The sequence below is a fragment of the Prunus dulcis genome, chromosome 5, assembly GCF_902201215.1.
Source record: "Prunus dulcis chromosome 5, ALMONDv2, whole genome shotgun sequence".
Taxonomy (NCBI): domain Eukaryota; kingdom Viridiplantae; phylum Streptophyta; class Magnoliopsida; order Rosales; family Rosaceae; genus Prunus; species Prunus dulcis.
In genome coordinates, this window is record NC_047654.1 from 5,391,262 (window position 1) to 5,414,584 (window position 23,323).

Below are 23,323 nucleotides of genomic sequence, written 5' to 3' on the forward strand. Positions count from 1 at the left end.
TATTCATCTGGCCGCTATGCATTGGCAGAGTTCATATAAGGGATATGATTTACAAAATGGATGGAGTTAGATGCCTGACAAATTTTAGGGATGTCTCCCTGTGGATTTAGTGAAACTCTCTTAACAAAAATGAGCTTTACGTATTCATTTCACAATTCCATATTTGTTCTATTGGTTGGTTTGGTTTTGTTGCTCTTTCTTTTCTCCTTTCATATTTTAGTTTCATGTGTTCTTCTTCTGTTAGTGTTCAGCTCTCTCATTTTGCATCTCACTTCTTTCTAATAACGTTTCCCCTTTCCCTTTAAATTGGAAAACATTCCCATTTCCCATTTTTGGGGGTTCCAGGTCCAAACAACTGCCAAATGGTTTGGAATTTGAAATCCTACTGATCAGGAACTTGACGTGTGTAAGTCTGATTTTGTTCAGAACTTGAGATAGGGCTACAAAATTATCCCAGCTGAATTGAATTTCTATGTTTTGGATACCTCTTCCATATTGCTGAGTATAGTGGATAAAATGGGTAAGACTACTACTTAGCAATATAGTTTCTTAAGGGTATGGGTCACCTTTAGGCTATACATTAACAAAATTATTTGGGTCAGTGGGGTATAAATCGATTGGTTGAGTTCTTTCGCCTCCACCCATGTGGGTAAAGATTTGAAATCCCATAGCAGCCAATAAATATTTTGTAAAACTCACCCTCCCCTATCGCTTATACTCAAAACAAAATTATTTGGATTCACATGGCTAGGTGTTTCACCTATGTGAATTCTCCAAGACCTAAAGTACGTCAAATTCCACCAAACAAAAAGATTGTAAGTCAATGGGGCCCGCCGCAACCATACATAAACTCCAATGCAGGACAAGTATAGTTAGTTAATTGCCATCATCATGTAATATCTGAAGCTTCCAGCAGTCGCTTTAAAGCAGAGATTCATATTAAAGCGACTGTCTCTGTATCATGCGCTATGTTAATTTATTCTCAGTCTCTCTTTGTCCGAGCAATATCAACAAGGTATTGATTCAAATTCTGACCAAATATTTTTGTAGAGAATGACTCCGTGACATGCTTTCGAGCTTCTGTACCCATTCTCTGTGCCATCTGTGGGTCTTGAATGAGTTTAGCCATAGCCAAGGAGAATTCTCTTGGGTTACCCTCACAAAGAAATCCTGTTACACCATCCTTAACTGTTTCTACAGGGCCCCCACTATTGCATGCAATAACAGGTTTGTGAGCCGCCATCGCTTCCAGAGGAACAATGCCAAAGTGTTCATCCTGCATTATTGAATACTGCACGTCAAATTCATTTCTTCACTATATCCAATCAATGGAACCAAATAAAGAAATTAGCACCTTTGGCGTATAAAGAACACATAGGCATTGGGAGAGAAGTGCATTTCTTTCAGCTGTTGAGCAAGATGTGATGAAGTTAACCTGACTAGACACTCCTTCCCTTTCCGCTAAACTTCTGAGCTCCTCCAAGTACTCAACATTTTCCTTCAAGCGCTTATCAAAACCACCTAAAACAAAAGACATGTATCAATTTTTTCACCCATATGTGCACAAGTCATGCAATTCTATCCATCAATGTATGAAATGATGCTGGATTAATGTATCAATGTCAACCGGCAGGCATTCGAGTAGGCATTGGATCCTTTGGTATATGGCCCAAACAAATATCATGAAGAATTACCGAAAACAAGGACCAAGCATATCTAACCCGGTAGCTTGTATAGTAATTTAAAGTCCTCTTTTTTTTTTTTTTCAAAGGGTGTGCTTACTAATTAGCATAAAACATCCATCAATAAGACTACCCAGGCAGATAAAAAAAGTAGGAACTTGCCTGCAATTGTTAAGGAAGCTTCAGCCAGATTGAGGCCTTGAAGCACATCTCCTCCTAGGGTCCGAAGCATAGAAAAGGCCAAAATTGCCAAGTCTATATTCTTTTTCTTCTCAAAACGGTTGATGGACAGAAAATTCAACCTACAACAAGGAAATAAACAAATAACCGAAACTGTAAATTACCAGATAAAATTCAAAGAAAAGTCATCTAACAAATGGTTAGATATGGAATCATAAAAGCATGCCTAAAACCGTAAGGAAACAACAGATACACAAACACGTTCATTACTTATAAGAATTGGTGGGTTCATCAAACTGATTCACATTGACAGCTGGGTAAAGAACAGCTGGCTGAACTCCTCGCGCATGAAGACGCTTAAAGGTCTTTGCAAACATAGATGCCGTAAATTTGCTATTAACAAGAATCTTATCAGCAATTCCTGCAGCAGTATCATTTAAACAAATAATATGGTAAGGAATAGCTGTACACACACAACAAAAGAACACTAGAGAGATGCTGTCCACGCATCACATAAAAACGATAAAACCAAGAAATGGAATCAGACCAGTTGTCATTTCTTCTATGAAGTCTATCGGTTTTCTATATATCCTCCTTAGAATAGTTGTATGTTGAGCCAGTAATAAATCTGGAAAATGGCAATAAAAAAGAACCTGTACACAAAGATGTAACACATAAAACAACTATAATAGCAAACAATGCTACATAACAATTCGGACAAGATAGGTGCAAGCACCTTTGTTGACTTCTTTAGCTTCAGCAATGGGATGACAACAGAAACCTGATCAGCTAGTATCACATCAAATGATGGCCACATGACCAGCACACAAACAGCAACAAAAAGGCACCGCAGATATGCACACAAAGCATGAAGATGATAGAATATATGTCGGGGTAGGAAAGCGCCATATACAGTCACAGGAAAGGTACCTGGCAAACCGATGACATTAAAACATCAAACTATGCACTGCTTTTGAATGACAGCTAACCAACACCAAACTGAGAACAGGTTCCCCAAAAAGGAAGCAGAAAGCATAAGCCATCTTCCAACTCTAAGGTCTAACACCCATCTGCCTATTTAGTAGTATTATGCGATATATTTCTCAAGGCAGGTTGTATTTCTAACCATGGTACTCCTAGAAATACACACAAACACCAAGACTACTTGAACCTGAAATCTTTCAGTATTCTACTGTGACTTCTTTTCTTCCTCCAAAGGATGCATACAAAATTTTATCTTCTTGTGTACGTATAAGTCTCGGATTTCAACTTTCAAATGGCATTACAATTTGATGTAGGATAAGGGCATGAGTTTTTGTGGTTGCCGAACACACCTATTTGATTTATTGTACCACAGACATTCCAACCCTAAGTAAACCCCACCACATTTTCACAAATACAATGATTTCAAAGATCAATTTGAAGTACAAAAAAGGCACACCAGAAATAGTCTCCTCAAAACAGCGATTTTGGTCATGGTGCGCTGTGAAAACATGAACTTTATGCCCATGGGATGCAAGTTCCACAGCCGCATCAACAACTAGTCTTTCAGCTCCACCTGCACATTACATCACAAAAACATAAGGCCAAAACAACTTCTTTACAATCTTCAATGATGACAAGAAGAAATAGAAATTACCTATACCCAGATCAGGATGAATAATAGCAATATTCAACTTTGAGCTTCCTTTCTTTGCCATTTTCCAACAAATGAAAGATTGTCCAGTTCTTGGTAAATTCTCATTCAAGGAGAATAATGGGTCAAAACTGGATACAGATGAGAGATAGGAAATCAGAAGTATAATCAGCATTACATGACATGAACTAGTGTAAAATTAAAAAACATGGTGTCTATGAAATCAAATACAAGATTGAAACAAGGTAGAATTTGCTTAAAAGACAATTAACCTAATCTTAAAATAACCCATTGGTAGGCCTATCTACTATGGGGGTGTTTGGTACACAGGACTGGACTGGACATGACTAAATTCAACGACTGGCTTGGATTGGCTTGGATTGGACTTAGTCCTGTCCTATATTTGGTGGAGTGCTGAACTAATGGGGTCTAAAGGGCTTCGACCCAAAAAAAAAAAAAAAAAGGGGGTCTAAGGGGCAAAATAGTGTTATTTAGCACTATCCTATGTTTGGTGCAATCCAAGACAGGACTATATTTCTAAACTATAAAAATAATTATTTTAAACATTAAATCATTTTTTTTCTGTTCTTAAATATGCGTTATAAAAAAAAATTACAAACTGATAATTACAAAAATTATAAACTACTAAATAAATCCAAAACTAATTTAACTATTACAAACAAATACATATCCAAAAGTCATCAACAGGCCCATAGAACCACTCGACCTCTCTCATCTACAGCCTCTCAGTCCTCAAAGAGAAGGTTCACCAAGCCAAACCTGTCAGCATCCTCATATCCCCATGCAGAAAGAGTTAAGACTAAATTAGACTGAAGACTAATTAAATAAATGCAAATGAATGACCAAATTAAGCCCAGGGATTACATTATCCACACAATTCTATGATATCGACCCTGACAAGTAAATTAAACCAAATGCATTGCAAATTCAATCCAACTCAACTTGATCGCCAAATCAATCAAGTGAAGCACACCAAACTAACTTACCCAACTTGATCACCTAATTATTCAAATGAATTGTTAGAACCTGTGTCTGACTTAACTTTCTCAAAACAAAACCCAACATCATATCACAATTATCAATCAGCAGATGAACAATAGAACACGAATCTTCCTTGGTCCATGTAGTAATTGCAAACCAAAAATACATCAAACACTAGACCCAATTGACCAAAAAATACATATTTATCCTTTAATACAACCAACAAACTTCAAAGCTTTCTCACTTACAAAAATATACAGTTTTCAAGAGTTTATAATCAGTTGAGTATGGTAATCAGATAGTTTATTAATGGAGATGGCCTTAGCATAGACATGCAACACAGATGCAGTACAATTTACTTTCATTCAATTTCTAAACAAAACTAATCTTTCAGATTGATAAAGCGATTCATTGCAAACTGAAATTCCAGAACCATGAGCATAATGCCAAGAAGAAGAATATCATATCAGCACAGAATTGAATAGTGAAATGTGCATACTTTAAAACACAAAACTGGGTCTTAGAAAAGCTTAATTTCTCAAGAAACAAGCTTCAGCTCCAAACTGATTGAAAACAACATTTATCCTAATTTTAAAACTTCCCCACCTTCTTTGTATATTGAAACAGAAAACCAACTCTCACAGAACATATAAATCCAGCCTATTTTTCAGCACCTAAAAACTGAAATAAAACAATCACAGATGCACTCGTAAACCCAGGGAAAAAAAAAAAAAAGACCTTACTTTAGAAAAGCAATAAATGGGTCCTCCAGATTCAACAGCGTCAATAACAACCAAAAAACAAAAAGGAAAAGGAAAAATCACATATTGTAAGCTGCAAAATGCAATTAGACCACAATTTCAATCCCAACTAATCAACAATACGACCAATACAAATACGAATATAACACATAAATATTTTTCTTCTACTTCCCCAATTACGATTCATTTAGAAATCACAGAAAAAATTAAAAAATAAATCCAACGAAAAAAAAAACCAAGATCAAAGAAGCAATAAAGGATGAATTATAAAGCTAGCAGAGCTTACCTCAACAGTGAATCAATGAAAGCCTTAAGATTTGCACAGAGTAAGAAGTAACCCCAATCGTTAAATCTGCACAAAATCAAAATTAAAATCAGTGGAAAAAGTAGAGGAGAGAGGAGAAAGGAGAGAAGAGGAGAGATTGAGGCAAACTAGAGAGGTAGATGAAGACCCTCGCTCATGAAACTGGAGAAGAAGACGAGAGCTCCAGAGCGTGAAAACGAAGACGAGAGTGTTTTGTTTTCGCGAGAGATGGGCTCGTTATTTTGGGCCGCCTTATTTAAGCACTGCTTTTGAAATGGGCTAAGGTAAGCCCTGTTAGTGAGCTTTAAATAAGCTCATGCTTGGCATGATAGCCTCTCGTAGTCCCCGAGTCATTCTATGGTCGGGGCCTTATATATGGTTTTTAGGTAAGGTTCTATATCTTTACCATTAACGGCCATATAAAAGGCCCTCATTACATAATTCTTGTCTAGTCCCCTCCCCTTTAACAAACATGCCCTAAGAGAACTGGACCCTAATCTAGTGCGAATAGAGGGAATCATACGTTATTGCCCGGGGCATTTGGTGAATTCCCACTTATGAAATCTCACCTCACCAATCTCTTCTGATAATTTTGTATTTATGTCGAAGCTATCCTCCTCAATTTGTTAACAAACTCAATAGTCTTTCATTTTTATAATAATCCTCCCTTACTAGCTTGAAATTTCGAAATTTATCATACGATAAACTAATCATTGTTTGCAATCTAATAATATGGGTAATAGTCTAAGCCCACTCGTGGGCAATGGGAAACATAGGAGTAAACCCCAAGTTTCAATCCAATTTAGATTAGTGAGACCCTGGTTTAACCTTTATCTAATCACAATCTTTCCTCTAACTCTTTTTTCCAAGTATAGGGTTGGCCCGTAAATCTAATATCTACAAGACTCATAATCTTTCCTCCACCACATGCTCATACCTCCTGTAGAGCCAATAGAATCGATAGATATCCCTTTTTTATATCCACGCTATGGACGAAGCTTTGTATTACGATGGTGATTTTTCTTCGTTTCTATTAGAAACACCACCGTGGGATTTTTGGAACATAAAAAGTTCCTTAAGATACAAAACTATCAAGGGGTTCCCAAACCCTTGACAGTTCCAAGACAGTTGTATCATAACTCCATTATAGCTGATTTGGTCCATCCACCGCAACCCTGGAAGGGGGAAGAATCCTCCAAACCCATTTTGCTCCTATATCTCTCCATTGCTTCAAGTTCTTTTGAAGGGCTAACCACCACCTCATAGAGCCAATCCTTCTTTGTTGTTTTTCTCGTCCTCCCTCGATTTTCATGATGATAGGAACCACTACAAATAAACAAAATACTTAATCTTAGCAACATATGCTAAAAAGCCCTTGATCTATTGAATACTTATTCAAGATCAAATAATGAATTTAAATTGCATAAAATTATTTATGAAAGCAAAAGTCCACTCACTCCTGGTCCGAGCTAGCTGGACCTCATGAAGGTCCTTCCTGCCAGTTGGTCTGGGCCCGTGTGCCTGATTAAACCATCATGAATATTTAATTAATAAATTGCTCGATATAAGTATTTAATAAAAACCCTGACCTCCGGCTCCTAGAAGTGCATGCACTAACTATAAAATCATTCATATGCCCACAAAAACTTTCCTTACATTTGGAATGGTTTCAAAGTGCCTTGAGACTCAAAAAGCCCTAAAGTCCCAAAAAGTCAACCGGGGACCCCGTGGGGTCCACGACCTCTAATTTTGATCCGGAAGTTCGTAGAGGTTCCAATATACCTAGGACACATGTCCCAATAGTCTAATCTCGATCGGACAGTCGGATTGATCATGATCATACAGTTGGACAGTTTCTGTAACCCTAGTCCTATGGTTGGCATTTTCGGAGTATCCGGAACTCCGATTTAAGATCCGTCGACTCCCATACGATCCTGGAATTATCTAAATCAACATTTGTAAAAATGACTACCATCCAATGGCTCAAACATATTGAACCTGAAAATCGTACAATAGGCTAGATCCGTTTGGGGTTCAAACATTATCCAAATTGAAATCCGCGAGTACCTACGCGCTCATGAGGACCAAGGGATCATTCTAAGATTGAATGTGGTCCCCACCATACTGCCCACGCTCCGCCACACGCGTTGGCAGCGTAAGGGTGGCTTGATAAATTTCTGGCGGCCGGAAAAACTCCAAACCGCCTGCCCAAACTCCTACTCTAGGGGTAAAACCCCATTTGGAACCACTTTTATTCTTGGACCTACCCCAAAAACTGGTCGGAAGTGACCGGAATTGCGATCCTAAAATCGGCCGAACCCTAACTCGAAAATCGAACTATTTACACTTCAAATTGATGAAAACCTACCCAACCATCAGTTAGAGCATGGAAAATAGGTGGAAAAGCATACTTCACTCGTCAAGATTGGTGGCCGGAGGACGACGTACGACGCCGGTGAAATTTTGACTGAAACCGGTCAGGTTTTGTGATTTTTCGGCAAAATCATGGCGGTTAAGCGGCAGGAGAGGGTCGGGCTTGGTGGTGGAGCTGACGCTGGTGCGTTTGGGTCCGGTCACGATGGTCAGGTGTGGTATGGCGGTTGTTATGGGGGTTTGGAGGATATGGCTGGAGGAAAATCGCCCAAAAAAGGGGGGGAGAGGGGGTTTGCGCGGAGAGAGAGAGAGAGAGAAATATTTTTAAAAATCTGATTTACTCTAAATTACATTTTTGCCCCTCTGAGTAATTTGCTCATATTTTTCCTGTTATAACTCCGATTCGAGCCCACTACGTATCTACAGACTCATTTCGTCGCACTTTACGCAACGGTGCAAGCGAAATTTCCAAATTCCTTCTTAGTCAAAAAGTCAAATTTTTTTCTTTACTAATTTATTATAGGGGCAAAATTGTCTTTCTCTCTAATAAATTAATAAATAAATATTATTTAAGGATCGGGTTATTACAATTTAAATATACCTAAGTCGATTTTGGGGACAAAGTAAACTATATGTTAAGTTATATGAAGGCCTACGAACCCGAAGCCAGTGAGCTCCCAAAAGGCCTCCCACAAGATGGATGCGAGGTGTGCCATATAAGACACATCACCCCCTCTCCGTTTGGTCGATGTGGGATCTCACACATTTCCTCTTATATTATGGCCTAAGCCATGATAAAGGTACACAGTTTGACATAGAGTACGTAGTTAGAGCATCTCCAAGAATAGTAGCAAATTGAACTATTCAAATTAAAGTTTGTAGACTTATGTGGCAATTTGAAAAGGCTTATTTGCTACTTTAGTAATTTATGCCCCAACAGACTCTTCAATTCAATTAAGTCAATGTCAACTTACCAGTCCTGAAGAGAGAGAGAGGTTGCAGCTTTTATGACTGAGTTTGACAATACTGTTAGAGAGAGTTTTGATAATGTGGCTCACATATTTTAGCATTCCAAAGCCGTTGAAGAGGCTGACGGAGATGCTTTTAGCATACCATAACAAAATGTCTTCATTAACGTTCCAAATACTCAATGACATGAGATGAGAACCATTTTTTTTGAAAGAGCAACTCAATGACAAAAAACTTAACAAAAATTAATCAATTGCATTATAAAAAAAAGCCCTTACATTTTTGCTCACCATTTTAACCCAAGGGGTACCATCACCACCCTTTTCAACACTTGACACATGTCTATGAGCATAACCATAGTTCCACAAATACAAAACAAAAAGTTAACAATGGTTAGGCCCATGGACACGTGTCAAGTGTTTAGAAAGATGGTGATAATACACATTGGGTTAAAGTGGTGAGCAAAAATATTCCATTGGAATTACTTACAACTTTATACAAGAAAGTAGAAAACCATATATTGTGCTAATTATCTTTATAATACAAGAAAGAGAATCACTAATAAATTGACTATCTACAACACTAATTATCGGAGATCATCATAATCAACTCAATTAATCTTGTCTTCTTTTAACATTTCACATATCAAATTCACTCCATAGTAACAAACAAGATCCTTTTGTCGCAGTTCTTAAGTCACAAAAAGTAATCATGTTCCTAATTAATTGCATATTAAGCCACAAAATATGTGACTATTATAAATTCATGAGTAATAATATTTTTGAGTTAGGTCAATATTAGTTTTATTATATGCCTAAAATGACTTGGGTAAAAGCATCTACAATAGGGGTGGCAATTTTTGACACGACCCGATACACGACTTAAAATTCGCATGGAAAATTAGTGGGTCAACCCAGATGATTAAATTTTTGAGTCATTTTCAGATCAACCCATTAACCCGTTAAAATACTTGTATAATCCGTTTATTAAACGGGTCAACCTGCCAACCCTTTTTTTTATTCTTCATTTTTTAAATTTATTTTATTTCTATTTTTCAATCTTCATACATACAGAGAGGCAAAATACAATCACAATTTTATATAAAAAAAATAAAAAATGCAATTACTTGATTAAATTATCAAAATTTAGGATTTTTTATTTGTTTTTTTTATTTGCTACACTTAGCGAGTCAATCTGACACGACTTGAAACCCGCACGAAAAATTAACGGGTTAACTCGTAAATGATACTTTTATTAAACGGGTAGCGGATCTGATGTTCCCAATTTGGTGTCCCATTCATGTCCCTTCTCTAATTATTCAACACATGTCATATTACTTAACATATAGTTAACTTTGTTTTTTATTTGCTACCACTTAGTGGGTCAACCCGACACGACTTGAAAATCGCACGAAAAATTAACAGGTTAACTCGTAAATGATACGTTTATTAAACAGGTTGGGTTTGGATTGAGTATTTTTTATACATATATAATCTTGAGATGACACGACCCATTACGAGTCCTAATCTACGCACCTCTACCATCGAGTTAACCCGTATGCATCTGTCTTCATTTTTGCTATTCATTCTCAATCATTTGGAATTTTTTTTATAAAAAATTTAAAAAAAAAAAAAAAAAACTCATTGGCTAAGATAATTTGGCATAACTGGCTTCAGAATTTAGCTTTAAGTTTGGAGACTATTGAAAACACAAAACTAAAAAAGAATTTCCGTTGCCGGGACTTGAACCCGGGTCTCTCGGGTGAGAACCGAGTATCCTGACCAACTAGACTACAACGGAACTTGTTATACTTTTACGTCCAATTTATTTTTAATGACATGATTTGGTTTGTTGGTGATTAGGCCTACACGGAGTTTCTCATGTAATTTGGGCTTTTTTTTTTTTTTACCCTCAACAAAGACTTATTTGTTTTGTTTTAAACCCAGCTGGGTTGACCCGTTTTAAAATGATCCAGCCCATTTGCGCTCTATAAATTAGAACAAACCAAGTTAGGGTTTTCCTCTATTGCTCTGAGAAGTCAGTACCAGCCGCTTCAGCCCTTCACAGCCAGCGACCCTCGTACCCACAACAATGGTACCTCTCTCTCTCTCTCTCTCTCTCTCTCTCTCTACTTATGGACTGTTTGTATTCACAGAAATTTGTTTGTTGTTTAAGTTTTCTGGGAAAAATGCTCTGTAATATAGGCTTGATTTTTGTGGAACCAAATCGTAAAAGCTTGTTGTTATCTTGAACTAGCTCTGAATTAGGGAAAATGAAGAAAAATCTTAATTTTGGGTTATGGTTTTCGTTTCGTAAGATTTGTGAATTTAGTTTTTGAAAATGTCTTGGATGAATTTTATTGCATATTGATTTGGTATTTCCAAGCGTTGTGTGTTTATAAGAAATGGTATTTGTTTTTTCGCAGACTAAGAGGACAAAGAAGGCGGGTATTGTTGGGAAATATGGTAAGTGCCTAATGCTTTTATTCTCACGTACTATGTTCTCTGTTATGCTTCAGCCTTTGAGCCATATATTGATCTCATTTCTGTCTTTCCGATTTCTTGTGTAATGGTGTTTTATGATTATATGTCTGAAATTCATTGCCTTTTGTGGTTTTTTTACTTGGTTGATATGCAGATTATGTTGTGGTTTTATGCTAAGTAATTGAATTTCCAGTTTGTTAATAGCTGAGATTAGGTGTAATGGTAGGATTGGTTGGATTGGTTATTGGAATTACACCTGATTTTTTCCATTTTCTGTTTTGTTTTCTCGAAAATTGTATGAGATGGCCTTCTCTTTTTGGTAAGAGAAATATTTGTTCTTATGTTGCTACGCTTATTTCTTTCTCTGGGCAACAATGCTGCATACCATGATCTCCTGATGGCACTGTATGTTTAAGTTTTAATTCTGCATTGAAGTGTATATGATTCTATTTTCTGCCGTTTATTGCAGGAACCCGTTATGGTGCTAGTCTGCGTAAGCAGATTAAGAAGATGGAAGTCAGTCAACACAGCAAGTATTTCTGCGAATTTTGCGGCAAGGTAGTGCGGTTCTATATCCTCAACAAATTTAGTCTTACTCTTGTCTATTGAAAAATGATAAAATCTTTGATTTCCTTGTTGTATAGTATGCTGTGAAAAGAAAGGCTGTTGGAATTTGGGGATGCAAGGACTGCGGAAAAGTGAAGGCAGGCGGTGCCTATACCTTGAAGTAAGAATCCTTTTTCGCTTTTGTTCAAAGTTACTTTAATTTTCAGTCCAAGTAATCAACTTATTGATTTTTCGTTTTTTCTTAACAGCACTGCTAGTGCTGTGACGGTTAGGAGCACAATCAGAAGGCTGAGAGAGCAAACTGAGAGTTGAGCTGCGGTTACTCCACTCTACTATGCTCTGAGCATTTGCAAGTATTGATAGACTTTCAAGCAGTTTTGAGAATGTTTCTCCTTTTGTTTGCTTATATTTTGAAGAACTTGTTAGATGGAAGGCCATGTTGACTTGTAGTATTTGTTTAATGTGAGATTTTTAGCTTCCCTGTTGGAATTTGGGTCTGTTCTCAATGCAATTGAAATAGTTTCGGGATTTGTGTTTAATACTTCGAATGGTCTTATGCCCTTTTCGCGTAGTGGTTATTTGGATTATTAGTTTTACTTGTTTGGGAAATAAGTCGTCGTTGTACAGACCGACATGTTGGCAGATCTTTTCCTTGCTGCCAGAGATCTGTTGACTGCAATCTCACTTCTCTACTCTCCACTGACGTTGAGTTAATGGAGAATTGGCTGAAAGACCAGATCTGCTGCTCGATTTGCTTCTCAACGAACCACAACATCACATGAATTGTGAGGAATGGCTGAATTTCCACCAGAATTAGATACCCCGGACCCAAAGTTGGTTCTATTCCATCTTGTGTTTGTAGCCATCCCATCTGCTATAGTTCCTAAGTTATAAGAAACATGGCTATATTAAAACATGCCTTTGTGGTCTTTTTGGCATGTAATACATCAAAGGCACTTCGTTTTCATCCTTAGAAAAAAGGAACGTGGATCACCGACCTAAAAGCCTAAAATCAATCTACAGTGGAGTCTGATCCTCCATTACTAATTTTGGCATGAAGTGAAGAAAATTAGGCTGCAAGTTCATCCTCATATACATTATACACCACCATTTCTCTGCTTCTTTTTCCCCTTTTTTTTTCCTTTTTTTTTTCCCCCAAAGGAGGGAACATTGTACACTAATAACACCAGACTGGATAGTCTTCATCCAGGCACAATTACATACAATAATAAGCAGTAGCTTTTACAAGAGGAAGCAAAAATGTAAACTCGAACCATGGACTAAATTCGGGAACCTTCGTGCCGAGTTGCTAACCTTGGTTTATAACTTGGACACTCTTACTCATCCTATGTACATATTGTTGAGGCTACAAAAAGGGGAAAGCCTGCCTGCTCCCCAATCAGCCATATATATCAATGACTGAATGTGGTTCCAGGCAGGTACCTCGCATTCCCCATCACAATATAAATGCAGAAGAAAGAAACAGAAAAGAAAAGACAAGCAAACTACCGGTCTGTGGTCTTCTTTCCTCGTGCTTCTGTGGCTTTGTCTAACAGTAAATAAAAATACGCTGTGACGATTCAGCCGCAAAAGCATGATGTTGATGCTGAATGGTCTGTAAAGATGAGGCAGGCTGTGGGGTAGTGCTGTTGCCATCATTGTTGTAATGGGTGTATCTGTTTCTGCACAGCCTTTACAGCTGCAACTCTTGCAGCATTTGCTGCTTTATTAGCTATTGCTACGGCTTTCTTCACCCTTTCATCCACTTTGGCAACTTCATATGCTCTCTCAGCAGCTCTCTGTGCTTCCTGCTCATAAGATGATTTTTAGTGAGAAAACTATCTTAGTGGTGAGGGCTTGTGCACATAATTGTTTTTAGCAGTTTTGTCTTCACATAAATCAACTTTTGAGTATTTCTATTGCAAAGTTGTCATTTTTTGAGGAAAAGCTCTGGCAGCATAACGTTAAAACCCAAAAGCGAGTCTAACTCTAATGACTGATGACATCCATAGTGGAAGTAGGTACAACTCATGCATCCACAAACTTCCAATAGATTCCAACAAAAATGCAATCATGAAGCTCTCCATAAACGAGAAGGAGACATCTACTACATACAAAATCAGAAAAACCAAACTCACTCAGTGTAGCTTCCAAGTCTTTGTAAAAATTTCATGTTTTATTGTTTAAAAGTTTTTCAATTTTTTCACTGGGATCATCAAGCAACTAGAAATTTAGACTGCAGAAACACTCGCTGAGTAGAAAGTTATCCTCAACAAGCAAAGCTAATCTAAATCAATGGCTGCACCTTCACACATCAATTAAATTTTAGTGAAAAGAAAAAGATCTAACTGGTTGGTGTTCTAATGAGGAATATTACTTGTATGACAAATCCATTGTGAGTCAGTTTCAAAAGCATCAAAATGATGTATACATACTTTATCTGCAAACAAGAAGATATAACTTATTGATGGTGTTTTACTAAACTTTTAATTAATAACCAAGTCAACAACAACATACAATACAAAATACTTTGCACAAAGCTTGTCCAGCTAACTTATTCCAAAATATTTTATGGTTGTAGACCATCACATTTCAAGCAGAATTTATTCCAAAGAAATACTAACACCACAAGGACATAAAACACAATTACCTGGACTGCATTAAGCACTCTGGCATGGTTGACAGCACGGGGAGATCCAGGATGGGTATTTTGCACACTGGGAATATCTAGAACCCCATTTTGCCAATGCCCAGATTGTGTTTCCCCACTTCTGAAAGTGTACATACCAAGTCCCTGCTTTCTTCCTTCATGCCAGGCTCCTTCATACCGGTGCCCATTCCCAAACTGATATACTCCAAAACCGTGCATCTTGTCAGCAAAATATTCCCCAGCATACCTATCCCCATTTCTGCACAATCACACGTAGCAATAAGCACTGATGTGGTTTTGTGAATTAACTTTCACTTGCATATATATCAAACGATCACCACTAACCCCTCCTTCCTTGGCATATGCTTGAAGACCAAAAAATCATTGAATGCACTTTTCATATAACAGGTTTTCTTAACATGTGTGAGATCACACACACAACACACATAAAACACACAGACACGACAGTCAAATGGAGGAAACTAAATCAGTTTTCCTGTCCACAGGTGCCAAAAACATCAGCAACGTAATTAAGCATATAAAAGAACAGTGGCCAAATTCTATGGCTGTCATTTATATATTTTTTTTAAAGGAGATTCAAGGGACCCTGTAGAGAATGTGTTGGTGAAGGCAAAAAAGTATGAGATAGGTTCCAAACTCCATGAGGCTTAAAGACTTAACTGCCTTTTTTTTTCGCCAAAAGACTTAACTATCTTTTATTCTAGGTATTCTAAGACATATCCTGGTCATAACCCAGAAAGTGAATCCTTAAGGTATTGAACTTCTGTAAATTATGAGAAAGAACCATGATAGGTAAAACAACTTAAGGCCAAACAGACTTGACATCTATGAACTCATGACTGAAAGAAACAAACTCCCAGCCAAAGAGACAAAACTAACTAAACTTGGTACGAAGTGCATAACTGTTCCATTAAGCTCATAATACCTAAAACCTTAGACAACCCTGACCAATATGTATACCTCTAATATTTATTCAAACCATTTGTTCCCATGTTTCACCTAAGTAGAATACACACAGGTCTGATAAGTCCTGTTATGAGTTTTGCAACTGAACTTCCTACTACTGTAAAAGAGTACGGGTAAACTGACCTACAAGCTAGCGCACAAATTCCAACACCAGATCAAAAGACGACATAGTAACTCAGGGAGGGTACATAATCATTTCAATTCCATCAACCTTTCCCACCGCTTCAAGCGGGAAAACGTAGGCCATCATCTACTTGACTAGTGTTAACAAACTAACTCCAAACATCAATATTAGACCACATAGATTAACATCGCCACTGATCAGTGTTTATTTCAAAACATCAATATCCTGGAAACCCAAATAACATTACATCACACACATTAACCATATATCTAAAAGAAGAGAGTAAATTTACCTGAAATGATAATGACCTAGTCCATGCTTGACACCCCACTTGAACTCCCCAACATACCGGCTCCCGTCCTCACACGTAAGTATTCCACACCCATGGCACTGCCCATTAGACCACTCTCCAGCATAAACATCACCAGTGAAGAATCTATAAACCCCAATCCCATGCCTTAACCCCTGCCTATACTGTCCACGATACCGGCTTCCTCTTGCCCAAGTCTCCACACCATAACCATCATACTTCTCATCTATCCAATCACCTTCATACCTCCCACTCATATGATAGTAATAAACCCCACTTCCTGAACACTTTCCTCTATCAAATTCACCCTCATAAACATCCTTATTACCATAAACCTGCACCCAAGATCCAGAATTTGGCCTTTTCTCCAATTTTGGCTTCGGCCCAATTGACCAAAGAACAGGCTGAGAGGGCTTAGGGACGCAAGAAGATGAACAAAGCTTAATTGGCAAAGTGCGGGAAAGAAACAAGCGAATTGAAACAAAACGAGGAAGTGCAATATTCAGAGAAATCAAAAGGGCTGCCGAGAAAGCGATTACAGAGAGGAAATCAAGAAGGAAAGACCGGCGAGGACTTGTGATGAAGTAAAGGGAAGGCACTGAAAGGAGGATAAGCAAGCGACAGTGGACTCTGAGCAAATGGGCACAGCGGAAATGGCGAAAAAGTTTGACAGCCAGTGATCTCGTGGCAAAGGGAATAATTGCAAGTGAAGCAGAACACAGAAATGAATGTGAAGAAGAAGAAGAAGAGCCTGAATTCAAAGAACTTTGGTTGTGGTGGTGGTGGTGGTGAAGAGAGGAGAGTGTAGGAGAGTGGGAAAGACTGGAAGGTGTTTGGTTCATTGTAGGCCTTTTGTGGGGAGCTGAGCAAAGGGCATGTGATGGCAAGAGAAACTTGGAGATGGGTTCCTCATGGAATTTGAATTGGGTGGGATTTTGGTGAGGTTGTGTTGGTGGGTTTGGTGATGGTGAGTGATGTCTCTGTTTGGGTTGCTTAGAAATGATCAGGTGGGTAGTTCGGTGACATGTGTCGGAAAAATTGGGTATCCGGATAACTGGATTTGGAAGTGCTTTTGATGAGGAATTGGATGAATTCTAAGTGTTGGGTTGGCCTAAGTCTCTGCTTTTCTTTACTTTTCCGATCTGCGTTGCATTTACATACAAATTCTCTCTCTCTCTCTCTCTCTCTCTCTCTCTCTCTCTCTCTCTCTCTCTGTGAGTGGCTCTGTGAATTTAGAATACCTGTGGGTTTTGGGGTTTCCCTAGATTCAGAGCAATTGGTGCATATCTGTGTGTTATGTTGCTGTTTCTTTTCTGTGCTGTGGTTTTCATGTCTGGTTTTCAGGCAGAAACCGACCTGAGGTGGTTTGTTTCTTCTTTATACAACCCCGAGATTATAGAATATTTGCTGAAATGCCCTTGCTCTTTCTTAAATTTGAAAAGGAAACACACGTGGCAATATCCGATTGGATAACGCTGACTGTATTTTCTGCTGGAAGATAACGCTGACTGCATAAACAAGGATAATGCTAATGACGTTTGTAGTTTTTGTGTCGCTTGCCGTGAACTTTGACAATCGTAACGTTTGATTGAACCTCATTAATTTTTTAATTGGAATTTCATATGCATTTGATTATGATGTATTCTTAAAATATATAGTTTTTAAAAATATTTTAGAAGATCTTTACATAGTTGTACTAATCTTCATCATTGATGGCCATATTTTATGATAAAAGAAACCTTTACTTTCAATCTTCAGGTTTGACACTGTGGATCAATCAATTGGTTCAACATCTCTCCATAATGAAGCCAAATTCTTACTCGTGCTGCGGCCGTCAAGAGTTCCATAGATGTATAAATTGTTTCGTTTTTTTATACAAGCAAGTAATTAGAAACCGAAGTCGTGTACAGAAATAAATGCTCTTAATTTTTTCAACTCCTCTTGATGAATAAGTCCATTTTTTACCCACACAAAAAAAAAAAAAAAAATCAAACTAGTTCCTATTAAAAAAAAAAAAATTAATTTTCACCACCAAAAAAAAAAGAAAAGAAAAGAAATATAGATCAATTGGTAATATTGCCCCGGGCATAGGGGAGAACATTTGTACAAATTTACCCATCCCGGTTTTCATACTATGTTCTTACCCCTCTCTATCTCGCTCGTCTTATTGAGGGAAAGGATTATGAAACATTACATGTTAGTTTTACTCCAAAGTTGCACGTCAAAGAATCCCAACTTTCTGTTTTCCGTTTTAAACTAGTATATCTAATTTGTAACTTTGAATTCTCTTCCCCCAAAAAGCAGAACTTTTGGAAAGCAGGATTTTGTTTTTAAAAGGAAAGCAACATATTAAACAAAGAAAAATTAAAGAACATTAGGTCAAAAATGAAAATACCTGCACGCAGATGGTATATATGATTACTATATTCCAACAATTAAGTGCATACATCCTACTGTTGACTTTAATCTAAAATCATTAGACAAGAAGATTATGACTAAACAATACATTCTGAGGATAGACGAAAATTGTAGTGAGATGAAGTGGCTATTCTCGGAGTGTTTTTAAATAATCCAACTTGAGCTAATAAGAAAATGAAGAAAACAAGTCGGCAGAAACCACTACAAAGTACTTATTAATACTAAAACCAAACTGAGAAGTTCTATAGAAGCTCACCAAGATGCAGCTAAAATTGAAAATGAAGCTTGGAATGGCTGCAAATATGATTGATAGTGTATCCGAGAACACATTAAGAGGAAATCTATATTGTGATAATTTGGAGGAGTAACTCCACCGCACTCTCAAGAGCATTAATGACAGAGGGAAGCGAGTCTCACATGAACTCCACCACCCTAGCTGAAGCTTGAAATTCCAGCATCATGGCTTGTGAAGCTTGAATCCGAACACTCTAGGAACATAGCTCTGTGATGCCTTCTGAGGCTTCAGGTTCCCGTATGTCATCAAGAACAGGTGAGGAAATGTACTTCCGAAGTAGGCTCCATCAATGTCTAGATAGAGTTAAGTAACTCAGGAATTAATGCAGGCAAAACTAGTGAGCATGGTGTTGGACCATGAAATTGACCCAACCCCATAATGATGCTATAGACGACAAAGTACATAACATGATACTGATAAACGAATGGTTCTAGCAAAATACACAGTAATTTCATGTTTCTAACAAAAAAGAAAGAATCAAATAGCATATAAAAACTCGAAATTGACTACATTAGACAACAGATATCAATAAGGAAACTAACAAAATCTTCTCAAATGACAAAACCAAGCTGTTATAATTTATCAACATGAACACTGATGCATAGCCATCCATAGAGGAAGCAGTTTCAGACCCCAATGCCATACCCTTTAAAAAGACACCACAACAATCCACGTATAAATGCAAGTGAATCAGATGAAACAAATAATTTACCTAAAGGAAACATTGGAAAAATGGTTTCAGCCTACTTGCCAGTTTCTAACTTACAATTACAATACTTCCAGGACAAAACCTACAAATTAAATTTTAATAGAAATAACCCCCATCTCAACTTAAAACAAGATGTTAATGTTCAGCTTCCAGACATTTAGAAGCCAACCAGCAAAGGAATAAAAACCAAACGTTAATGCTCAGCTTCTTGGCAAAGTAGCTGTATGCAGCCAACAATTGTAAATATACATTCAATATATAAAGGATACTACCTTGATACTTCGATCGAGGGTAGTAGATATCTTCACACTTGGGGCAATATATTTTTACAGTGCTTGACCGTGGGATATCCGATTGGCCAACTGGGAGGCAGGGTTGTCCGCAGCAGAAAACTCTTGGGCATCTCCCAAAATCATAGTTTTTGTACTTGTCTAGCTGTAGATCCAATAGCACAATTCTAGCCAGTTCACAAATTTTACAGTCAAGAAAGCATGAAAGTTTCAAACAGACAATCAAGAAAAGAAACTTACCATGGCCGCCATGCCTTTGCTTGTCAATATATATCGAACATGAATTAGACCATAAAGCATCTCTGCTGCTGATTCAATCAACTCATTTTGTTCTTCTGTGAACATATCACCTGCCAAAAGTATATATCAAATAGGCAAAAAACCAAATGGCTGATCACACAAATAGTCATATATAATTTAAAATGTGGTGGGGTAGGGGAGGAGGGAGAAACAAGATGCTCGTTCTAATTTTTTTTCTAGACAGTAGAATTGGGTATGGATTTTTTATTTTTTATTTTTAAAAACAGCTTCAGAAAGTAGCTTCTTGAGTTCAAAAATAATCATCCTTTAATATTAAGCTGGTGAAAGAACAAATTTCAAGAAAAATAGCTTTAAAAGTTTGCAAGTCCATGGAAATGATTCTTACAGAAATACAGACTGATCATATTTTCTTTATATATAAAATATAGCTTAATCATATGGCTGCAAGAAAGAACACACATGGAGCCAACGCGAAAAACTTTGAAACATCAAGCTTACCGTGAGAAGATTCAACATCCAAAATTAAATCAAGTGCATAATCATAGTATGGCACTTGACTGCTTAGCCCGCAGAGGTTAAAATCATCTTGTATGTAATCATCATCAACTTCGCAAAAAAATTCATTTCCTCGTAAATTGCAAAACCATGAGATCCAAGATGTGTCATCCCCATCTGAACCACTAACATCTGACTCTTCACTGTCTGTTTCAGATTCCTCTGCGGTCAATGTAGATACATTTCCATTAGTAGTTTTACAGAACTGGTAGCCTATATCTATGAATAGGCAAGACAAACCAAACAAAACCAACAACAGAAAATGCAGATGAACAAAAACATAATTATAAACTAAACAAAGTTCACACATTCTGTTTTTCCAGGAGATGTGCACCCCAATTTTACAGTACCTACTTGTCATAAATCAAACTTCACCAGAGTAGAATAAATCACATATTTCAATGAAGTTTAAAGATGATAAATAGTGTTCTATGTGCAACCCTTCTGTCCATGGTCGCATGTATCAATTTTTTTCTCAGGGGTAGGGAGAGTGGGATAGAAGCAGATATTTAAAATCAAGAATAGTGAATTTCCTTAATACTCAATAGTAATGTAAAAAACAAGAAACCAAGTTTTCAAACAGTTTGCAAAGAACCACTTGTAAGAGAATGAACTTCAAATATGAAAATTACTCTCTATCTTGAGACGTAGTTTACTAACATTGCGCTTTATAAAATAGGGATACATTCAAACTACAAGAACAAAATTTATCATTAAACTCCAGATCAAAAGGATATAACACCTAACTGTTTGGTATCACTCCCTAGAAAAACCCATATCCTATTGCAAATGACGGACTCTAGCAAAAGTTCAAGTAAATTTCCCAAAATCTAAACAATGCTCAGTAACTTCCGGATTCTGGACCTGGCAGTTTAATGGACGGTAAAATTATGTGAAGGAAGGGATGGGACATCCGACAGAACAACTAACTAGTGGGGCCACAAAATTACAGCTTTTCTTGTATGGATAAGCCTGTGGAAGCAAAAAGACGGTGACATTAAATCATGGGCAGACCGCTATAGCAAAGGATATACTTAAGGTTTAGTTGTCACAACGAATAGATGGAAAGCTCATACAGAATGTCCGATTTCATCATTTTGGATACCGCTAACATGTTTCGATGACATCAATCGGAACACAATTCGTAATATGTGTACAATGCATTATAATTAAAACAAGTATGTACACAAATCCAGTTGATATCATTAAGGGAAAAATATATATATCAATGCATCCTCCTGTCCAGATGCACCCCATTTCTGAAAACTTAATCCAAATGCGAATCCATTTCAAACCCCTTATTTAGCTTTTTTACACTCGTGCGAATGCAACAAACCAAAGCAAAGCATAGATTTTTAACATATCAACGATGTTGTCCGAAGCAGGCAATCGATCTCTACTCTTCTACTTTCATAGAAACCCACAAAAAATAAAAAAGGAAACAAATTGAGCAAGGAGAAGGCATACAATTCTAATTAATCAAATTAACATAAAGAAAATTTCAAACCATCGGAGCAATTGGTTTTAGCGAGAGAGGCAGAGGCAGAGCGAGAGTCTCTGTGGTCAGATGGAGGCTGCTTTCCCCCCATGATAAGCGGCTTATCCTTGCCATTGATTGCCCTAGAAGTGGACGGCGAGGATCGCTCGAGCTGCTTGTCCAGAGCGTCATTGATCCGCTTCCGATCAACGGCGGGCCCCACCTCCGTCACCTTCGACCCACCCACCCCTCGCTCCCTATACATCTCTTCTTCTTCTTTGATGCCCAAAAATTTTCTCACCCCAGCATCGAAAATTAACAATTAACCCCCAAAAAAAAATGAAAATTACAAAAATTAAAAAACCCTAGGGCTGAGGGTCTAGGGGTTTTCGGTTTCGATTGCTAACTCATGCCGCTCTGGAATTCGTTCGTTCGGGTTCGGGTTTTCGGGTCACCAACTCAGCTTCGAGAGAAGAATAAGAGTGCGAAGCAGAGAGAGGGAAGAGAGGGAAGAGAGGGAGAGATCGGGGGAGGCTTATAGTTATATAGTGAGGGTGTTTTGGGTAATTTTATTGTCGTTGGCGAATGGCGATGGATAGATGGGCTAGCAAGCGAACGAACGACAACTCGTTTGGATTTATTGTTGATGAGGGGAGATCTAGAGTTTGGTCGTTTAGATTCTGCACAGAGAGAGAGGATATGGACACGTGTCAGGTGACTGGGGAATGTTGGGGAGATCGTCAGGTGGGGCCCTGTTGGGTTGGGGTGGCCAATGGGAGTGGAGCTGTGGCCAGAGATATTTTCGCTGTTTATGTTTATGGTTTTAAATTAAATTTGATTGATTAAAAATTTAAAAGCAAGTGAGATAATAAGTGAAAATTAACGGGAAATTAATGAGGAAATAAAGAAATTGGGTTGACATTCCTCTTTCTTTAACCTGGAGGCAGCGGAGGGAGTGGGGCCCACGGTGGTAAAGGTATGATGATGGATTGTACTATTTGTCACGTGCAAAAGAAGTCGGCTGGCTTTTGATTTGCTAAATAACAAAAGAAATGGTCAAGTGTTGATAAGCCATAATCACTTTTTGGGAGAAGTATCTTTTACGTGCTTTTTCGTATAATCACTTTTAATGTTTTTTTGGCATGACTTATTTGGGATAATAAGTGATTTTTAAAAAAATTTGGGAAGCCCAGCCTATAGAAATTAGTTTCAAAGAGGCGCTGAGTGATTATGCTGCACTCATTTTTTGATTATGCAGGAATCAGTACAAACAACACTTTAATAAAAAGT

General features: G+C 37.6%; 3 protein-coding genes, 1 non-coding gene and 1 pseudogene across 17 annotated transcripts; 1 reads left to right on the forward strand and 4 right to left on the reverse strand.

Annotated features, from left to right (window-relative positions):
- Positions 1–813: 813 nt before the first annotated feature.
- Positions 814–5,829, reverse strand: LOC117627893 (alpha-1,3/1,6-mannosyltransferase ALG2-like). Of its 10 annotated transcripts, none has more exons than XM_034360186.1 (11): positions 5,714–5,829; positions 5,548–5,613; positions 4,226–4,278; positions 3,502–3,629; positions 3,304–3,420; positions 2,599–2,792; positions 2,410–2,515; positions 2,133–2,283; positions 1,845–1,984; positions 1,355–1,521; positions 814–1,276 (listed from the first exon to the last, which is right to left on the reverse strand). In XM_034360186.1, exons 4-11 carry the CDS (start codon positions 3,560–3,562, stop codon positions 983–985), a joined length of 1,230 nt encoding a protein of 409 aa, XP_034216077.1. In that variant the 5' UTR covers positions 3,563–3,629; positions 4,226–4,278; positions 5,548–5,613; positions 5,714–5,829; the 3' UTR covers positions 814–982. The 10 variants fall into 10 exon arrangements, with proteins under 10 accessions (XP_034216077.1, XP_034216079.1, XP_034216071.1 ...); XM_034360188.1 differs by having other exon boundaries at positions 4,186–4,278; XM_034360180.1 differs by having other exon boundaries at positions 4,176–4,278.
- A 4,805-nt stretch (positions 5,830–10,634) lies between these two features.
- Positions 10,635–10,707, reverse strand: TRNAE-CUC. Its single transcript has one exon. It is a non-coding gene; the product is annotated as a tRNA-Glu (tRNA).
- A 194-nt stretch (positions 10,708–10,901) lies between these two features.
- Positions 10,902–12,498, forward strand: LOC117627340 (60S ribosomal protein L37a). Its single transcript, XM_034359390.1, has 5 exons — positions 10,902–11,001; positions 11,333–11,372; positions 11,860–11,948; positions 12,035–12,117; positions 12,206–12,498. Exons 1-5 carry the CDS (start codon positions 10,999–11,001, stop codon positions 12,267–12,269), a joined length of 279 nt encoding a protein of 92 aa, XP_034215281.1. The 5' UTR covers positions 10,902–10,998; the 3' UTR covers positions 12,270–12,498.
- Positions 12,499–13,076: 578 nt separating this feature from the next.
- Positions 13,077–17,383, reverse strand: LOC117627339 (annotated as a pseudogene). Its single transcript, XR_004585761.1, has 3 exons — positions 16,011–17,383; positions 14,608–14,866; positions 13,077–13,765 (listed from the first exon to the last, which is right to left on the reverse strand). The product of XR_004585761.1 is annotated as an uncharacterized LOC117627339 (transcript).
- A 1,051-nt stretch (positions 17,384–18,434) lies between these two features.
- On the reverse strand, positions 18,435–22,608 carry LOC117627413 (casein kinase II subunit beta-1-like). Of its 4 annotated transcripts, none has more exons than XM_034359504.1 (5): positions 22,064–22,608; positions 20,500–20,718; positions 19,981–20,075; positions 19,723–19,885; positions 18,435–19,034 (listed from the first exon to the last, which is right to left on the reverse strand). In XM_034359504.1, the coding sequence occupies exons 1-5, from the start codon at positions 22,296–22,298 to the stop codon at positions 18,904–18,906; spliced, it is 843 nt and encodes a 280-aa protein (XP_034215395.1). In that variant the 5' UTR covers positions 22,299–22,608; the 3' UTR covers positions 18,435–18,903. The 4 variants fall into 4 exon arrangements, with proteins under 4 accessions (XP_034215395.1, XP_034215393.1, XP_034215392.1 ...); XM_034359502.1 differs by having other exon boundaries at positions 19,981–20,090; positions 22,064–22,604; XM_034359501.1 differs by having other exon boundaries at positions 19,720–19,885; positions 19,981–20,090; positions 22,064–22,604.
- Between the last annotated feature and the right edge of the window lie 715 nt (positions 22,609–23,323).